Source organism: Elephantulus edwardii, unplaced genomic scaffold, assembly GCF_000299155.1.
Source record: "Elephantulus edwardii isolate Elephantulus edwardi_28Jun2011 unplaced genomic scaffold, EleEdw1.0 scaffold00155, whole genome shotgun sequence".
NCBI classification, from domain to species: Eukaryota; Metazoa; Chordata; class Mammalia; order Macroscelidea; family Macroscelididae; genus Elephantulus; species Elephantulus edwardii.
Window position 1 is genome coordinate 7355586 of NW_006399905.1, and position 7575 is coordinate 7363160.

Genomic DNA, 7575 nt, shown 5'->3' on the forward strand with positions numbered 1-7575 from the left:
ATCTGTTATCTGAAATACTTCAATTGGTATACCATCTATTGCTGGGGCCTTATTTTTTGCTATTTCCTTCAAAGCAGGTTGAACTTCTTCCTTCATCACCATAGGCTCTTGCTCATATGTTATTTCTTTAAATTCCTCTGTATCTGGGTAATAAAATGCAAGATATAATACACATACATATACATAATAGATTAATATATAGAGAAATAGACATTCTTTTGAATAGAGTTATAATTTAAAAAAATAAGTTTAGACCAAATGAGTTAAATACCTTAAATCTTTTATGTGGGCTATAATGTATGTGAAATTGCAAGACTAAATGCAACACAGACTAAAGATTAAAGATTAATTATAGAGAAAATAATCCAAGAAGTTAGAATATATGAAGAATCATTTTCCATCAGAATTGGAAGAACCAACAACAACCCTGTCTGCTGAAAGTGAAGAGGACTTGAAGCACTTATTGAAGAAGCTCAAAGACCATGACTCCTCAACACCAAGGAAACAAAAATCCTCAAAACTGGAACATTAGGTAATGTCATGATAAATGGAGAAAGGACTGAAGTTGTCAAGGAAGAAATCAAATGGCATTTTGTATTGGGTAAACCTGCTGCCAAAGACTCCTTCTAAAGAGCAAGAATGCCAGTGTGCCTGACTCAAGCTATGGTATTTTCCATTATTTCATAGTATGTGAAAGTTGGGCAATGAATAAGGAAGACTAAAGAGAATTGATACCTTTGAATTACACTGTTGGCAAAGAATAATAAAATATACCATGGACAGTCAAAAGAACCATCAAATCTGTGTTTGAAGACGTGCAGCCAGAGTGCTCCTCGGAGGTGGAGATGTTAACACATATAAATAGGGAAGAAATACATCAATACTTAGCTAAAAAGGTTTGTCAAATAGAAAAGTTTTGACAATGTATTATCAAAGGAGGAAAACCATGAATGAAATGGTACAGGTTAGGGGGAGGGTTTTTCTGTTGTACGTAAAGTTGATATCAGTTGGAGCAGGCTCAATGGCATCTGACAACAGCAGCAATTAACTAGTTTAGATATATAAAAAGATGTCAGCAAATATGCATATGCCTCTGTGTTTCTTCCAGTTTTTGATACTTCCTGTCTCATTCAATATTTTCCCCACAGAATCTCTCAGCACTGAATTTCAGAGTTTGGATTTTTCTTCAATCCTTTAAGTTTGCAAAATGCTAAATATTCTTATTCTTTTGGTGTTCTAAACAATGTCTTTGCATATTTCATAACATTTTGTCTTTCCTGGCTTTTCTCTTTAAATCTTCTGTCCAGCTCTTTAACTTCATTTCTTCCATTTGCTCTAGCCATTTGTATTTTTAGAAAGGATTTGCAATGAATGGTCTATCATGAGATCTCTGACCTCATTTCTGTCACCAAGGCCATATTTTCCAACTACCAGACCTCCTCTTTTGTTTCATACTTTTACATTCAAATTATCAATTATTAATGCACCTTGATTGCATATTGATAAATTTTATACTGTAGAAGTCAGTGGAAATCATCAATTTCTTCATTTTTGGCTTTAGTTAGTGTGATTATTTGTATACTTCTATTAACAATTCCTTGTTATGCTTCAGAGAGTGGGACAATGACTAAGGATGACAGAAGAATAGATGCCTTTGAGTTGTGGTGCTGGAGAAGAGTCTTGAACATACCATGGACTGCCAAGAAAACAAATAGGTTTTTCTTGGAGAGTGAAACCAAGCCTCTCCTTGGAGGCTAGGATTATGATGCTCTGCTTCACTTCCTTTGGGCACATGCTCAGAAGGGTAGATGGACAGTGCAGGAGAGGAAGACTCTGGATAAGATGGATTGATACAGTTACTGGGACAATGGGGGTTGGTGTGTCAGAATTAGTGAGACTGGCTCAGGACAGGGAAGGGTTCAGAGCTGCTGTACATAGAGTAGTTATACATCACAAGTAACTCAATGGTACATGACAATAACATACTATGACAGGTTTGGAAACAGGAATGGAATCTACTTCCTAAAACACATGCCTCCAAAAACTGTATGTACTTTGATAAATGTAGATAGTTGTAGAGGGGATTCAGGCCTTTTGTTCATAGAGTCGCTATGAGTCGTGCTCGACTCAAAGATAATCAACAACAATTAACAAGTCTTCTTTGTATATATATAGATAATGTTCTAACACACAGCACTGTACTTATAATTCAGCACAGATCCTGAAAAGTTCTTTCCAGATAACTCCTAATTATTTCTTTCTCTGTTGATATCTACCAACTGAAGTGCTCATTTGCTTTAGGAAAAGGCAAATAAAATCTGGAACAAAGAAGTAAGTTATCATTTTCATTTCTGAAGGTCATAGCCAAAAATATAACACTTTGAAGTTTTTCAGGAGCCTGTTTTATTAAGAGAGAATATTTTCTTGGCGTTTCCAGAGTTGAGTTTTGAATTTAAGAGGCAAAACAACCAGAATCAAGATTTTACTTTTTATTTAAGCCATAGAAAAGGATAAGGGAAGACAGAATATAAGGTCAGTTCCAGCCAGAAGGGAAGTGGAAATGGGCTTGGTAATGGGCTTGTGTTTCTTGACTGTGCTAGAAGTTGTGCCACACCATCATCTTCAATTTGCCATTTCTGGTGTAGTAGATCATATAATTTTCTGATTCAAAATGGAGAAACCAATGTATCTCAGCTCACTGATGCCAAAAGATTGAATTTGTAGGCATTTCATTTTTGACAGCTTTCAATCTTTTCACTTTCATACTTCATACATTCCATTTTCCATTTATTAATGGATATCCATAGCTGTTTGTCCTCATTTTGATTCTTGCCACATCAACAGATGAAGGTCCTTCATTTGCTGAAAGTTTTTCTCCATCCATGCCATTAAGGCAGATTCTACTTTGGTGGGGGCTCCTGATGGTGTAGGCCACAGACAGCTGCCCTACTAACCCAAGAGTCTAAGCTCTCAGGCAGTTTGAAGGCACCAGAGTTCCAAAGAAGAAACATGGACAATCTCCTGTGTGATTTACAACTTCCGACACCCACTGCAAGGTCATCTTTGAGTCAATTCCAACTGGCAAGAACCCCAGACCAACATCCTACTTTGTGAGGCAGGTCTTCCCCGTTTGCATTTTGCGTTCCTTTCAACCTTCAAACAAACTTGTGATATTATTCATAGGGGTTTAGAGGTCCCATGATTTCAGAAGTGGATAGACAGTCTGCATGATGTTGTTTTCTGCTGGCTCCCAGTTACTTCGGATCAGAAGACACTATTTCTGGTGTCTCCACTCTGTGGAATGAAGGGCCTGTTTGCTTAACTCACTCAGGGCCTAGCAGATTCCCTTCCTAATTTGGTCTTGTTCAGCAACTGAATACCATTTTTCTTTTATTCCAGGCTTGGGGGATGTTGTACTAAGGACCACTACTGGGGACTTGAAATCACTTAACCTTCTCATTCTGGTTCCTTAGTGAAGCTTTCCAGTGAATAAACAGCTGGAGCCACGATGAATCTAACACAGGCCACAAAAAATCAGGCTAATATTTTCAGGCCCATCTGAAAAGTGATTGTACATTAGTTCTAATCTACTGCTTAACTAAAGTTACGTTTGCTTACCTAACGTTATCTCATTCCATAAATATTAAATTACTGGCACTTATAATTACATCATGGCATGTGTCACGCTAAGTGATTCACAGTACTAATAACTACACAACTTTTCTGACAGGCTGCATTCTTCTAGGTAACATCCAAGAACACAAACAGCAAGCATTCCACCCTGGTTCTAGGGAATTACGTTCCTATGTTATACCTGCCTTCCTCATGCCATTTCCATCTCAGCTGACATGAGTTCTAGCATAGCCAAGAAACATAAACCCATTACCAAGTCCACTTCCACTTTCTTTTCTTTTTCCGTTTTCCCTTTTCCTTTTCTATGGCTTACATAAAAAGTAAAATCTTTACTCTGGTAGCTTTGTCTCTTAAATGAAAAGCTCAGTTCTGGAATCTCCAAGAAAATATTCTCCTTTAAAAAAAAAAAAAACAGGCTCCTGGAAAACTTCAAAGTGTTATATTTTTGGTTATGAACTTCAGAAACTGAAACAATAACTTCCTTGTTCCAGGTTATATTTGCCTTTTCTCTAAAGCAAATGAACACTTCAATGGGTAGATATCAAAAGAGACAAAAATATTGGGAGTTACCTGGAATCAAGGTGGTGGCCGTTGAATCACCTGCAACTCATTAGCGACCCTATGTACAACAGCCCTAAACCCTGCTTTATCCTGTGCCAATCTCATTATCTCTGACACACCTACTCTCATTAGCCCAGTCACTGAATCAATCCATCTCATAGAGGGTCTTACTCTCCTTTGCAACATGTCCAAAGTATGTCAAACGAAGCTTCAAAATCCTTGCCTCTAAGGAGCAGCCTTGTCTCACCCTCTCTAGGATGAACCTGTTCATTTTCTTAGCAGTCCATGGTATATTCAATACTCTTCTCCAGCACCAGCACCACAGCTCAAAGGCATCAATTCTCGTTCTATCATCCCTAGTCATTGTTCAGCTCTCCAATGCATAGTAAGTGATTGCAAAGATCATGGCATTTATCAGGCACACCGTAGTCTCTAGACTAACATCTTTGCATACTCTAACCCAGTTAATGTAATAAGTATTATTTATTTCTCTCACACACTAACATGTTTTTGTTTTCTTTCCTCCACAAAATTCTACCAAAATATATTTTACATGATTTTATCTGTATGCCTCTCCCTGCAATTTGACCATTATGCCTTCTTTTGCTTATATTCTTCCCAGGTAGTTATTATATAAACTTTACCTTTTATTTCTTCCTTCTTTTTTTATTACTCCTCTGTCCATTTGATTTCCTGCTCTTGTGTTCATATTAGATTGTATGTATGTGTGTATATATATAATATCTTTTTTTCCTTTTTTTTTACACAATATCTTAAAAATGCAACTTTTAAGCAAATGTACAGCACCAGAGGGACCTCTGGTGGTTTACTGGTAAGGAGCAGCACTGTCAGCTCAAAGGCATGTGGTTCAAATCCACTAGCTGCTCCACAAAAGATAGGATAATCTCCTGTGTGATTTACTGCCTTTGAAAACCTGCTGGAGGGTCTGCTATGAGTTGGTTTGACGTGGCAGTAAAAAACAACCTGCACACTAGCTAAGGTGTATTCTATGAGGACTTCTGTGATTTCTTCACTCTCTCAGAAGAAAAAGAAAGACACGACCTCATTAAATTAAATTGTCCAACAGCCTATACCGCAGTCAAAAGAGAAGCTGATGTCAACTTAACATTTCCTTATACAACTTTCCTAAGTAATAAATGCCATTATCTTGAAATGTCACTGTACTTTCTTAAAGACCAGGACAAACTACAGAGTGTTTAAGTACAATCTATACACACACTTTCTCAGTTCATGTATATCTGTCGTGTTCAATAGCTTGCAAAGGATGAATTTTCCTTTAGAAAATTTAGAATCTTACAAAAATCTTAAATTTCATATTTTAGGCACTGGTTTAATAAGAAAATAAGGCACTCAGGTGATTATTTAAACAGAAAATATTCATGAGCACACTTCTTAAGCTTGAGTCTATGATGTTGTAATTGCTATATGCTACTGAGTGAGAGCCAGCTCATAGCTGACCCTCCAGTGAGTGTTCAGAGGCAGTAAACCACAGGGAAGGAGACTGCCCATCCTCCTGCAGAGCAGCTGGTGATTCAAACCAAGTATCATTGGGAGTGCAGTGCAGCTTCTTACCACTAGGCCACCAGAACTCAAAGACATGCTAATAATGATGCAATAATTTACAACTAGAATAGTCCTAAAATGATTACTGGTGCATCTTACCTTTAATCTGATGGAATTGTTTAACCAGTTCTTTTATATCCATGGGAGTGTTTCCTGAAGGAATAAATACAGAACATCAAATATCATGATCTTTCAAGTAGCAAATATGTAGTGTCAAAAAGAAAAAAACTAATGGTGATTAATTTTCTAAAACACTATGTATGGGAATGATCATATGAAACACAATGTGCACAATGTGAATGAAGGAATCTGTGAACCACAATGAGCATGAATAAAACACAACATATACAATTTCTGTATGCTAACCAGAATAAAACTATCAAGTTTGTAAAAAGTCAAATGAATTATTACAATGGAATACTAGGCAGCACTCAGGAGGAACTATTTTGAAAATACTGCCTAACAAAGGAGAAGACACAATTATGCTAAGTGAACTAACTCTGTCTCAAAAGGATAAATACTGCATAATACCATTATTACAAAAATAGAAAAATGACTAGTAAGATGTGTATAAAAGTCCAAAGGGGGAAGGGGAGGAGAGAGAGGAACAGAAAAAAGGGGGTAAGTGGTTATGGTGGCTGGAAATATGTAAATAAAAAGTAAATTTAAAAACTAAAAGGTTGCTTCATTATAAATGTAATAAAACATGTAGATAGAACAACAAAAAGGAACAAACCTTCTCGAAATAAAATAAGTTCTTTAAAATAAACAGCTGCGAACTGGGTGATGTTTGGCGGATTAGTTTTGAGAACAGCTCTGCTAACTCCCTCCAGCAGAGTCTTGAGGCCATAGGGCACGACAAGTCTGGGCTTTGAAGAAATCATTTTTGGCAGGTTATCTGTAATCTCAACTCTAATAAAGAAAAAAAAATCTTCTAAATGTCATGTCTTACAAGAGGCATGTAATTATTTACATTTTTCTTATGAGTTAAACTGTGGTTGGTTTCTAAAGACAAATTTCTCATTAAAATTATTCATTTTAGTTCTAATTTGTAGATATTAGTGGTTAAAAATAAGCCCTGGTGGTACAGTGGTTAAGTGTTCAGAAGGTCCTCACTCTGAACCCACTCACCGCTCTGCAGGTAAAGATGCATCTGCAAAGATTACAACCTTGGAGACCCTTCGAGGTCTGTTATACTTCGCCCCTTTGGGTTGCTATAAGCAGCAATCAACTCAATAGTGAAGTCTGGGGGTTTTAAAATTCTAGTTGGTCTGTGCCATTGAGTCTGTGGCAACTCACAGCAACCTTATGTACAGTAGCTCTGAACACTGCCCTATATCCTGAGCCAGTCTCATGGTCTCCACACACCTGTCCCCAAACAAACCCACTTAAATTTGTGCTATGTACAAAGGAACCATGTAGTCCTATTAGGAACACTAGAGCAAAACCAGGCCACTGCCTTCTAAGTGGTGGGTACTAGGTGTTATATTTCTGAGGCTGTCAGTCTCAGTGGAGGGGACTGCCTCATTTGTCTTCTGAGGAGTAGGTGGCAGATTCAAACTGTTAACCTTTTGGTTAACAGTCCAACACATAACCAGCGCTCTAGGATGAGATTTAAAACAAAATAATAAAATAGCAAAACACGTTTCCATAAAAAAACTGGTGTCTATTTTGTCCAGTACAGTGAAAAAGATACATGAAGCTAATTTATCTATTTTTTTCTTTCTTTTTTAAAAAATATTTTTATTATTCATTTCAATGAAAATTTACAGACTTTGGATTTCCATTCATTCATTG

General features: G+C 36.9%; 1 protein-coding gene across 3 annotated transcripts in view; it reads right to left on the reverse strand.

Annotated features, from left to right (window-relative positions):
* The window catches only part of CABYR (calcium binding tyrosine-(Y)-phosphorylation regulated), a 16289-nt gene extending 9627 nt beyond the window's left edge, over positions 1-6662 (reverse strand). For 2 of the 3 annotated variants that reach the window (XM_006895044.1, XM_006895042.1), the window contains exons 1-2: positions 6515-6662; positions 5878-5931 (exon numbers count right to left, since the gene is read on the reverse strand). In XM_006895044.1, coding sequence (XP_006895106.1) covers positions 5878-5931; positions 6515-6662 — 202 coding nt within the window. The remainder of the gene's footprint in view (positions 1-5877; positions 5932-6514) is intronic. The other variant, XM_006895043.1, reaches the window with a different exon arrangement.
* Positions 6663-7575: the final 913 nt, after the last annotated feature.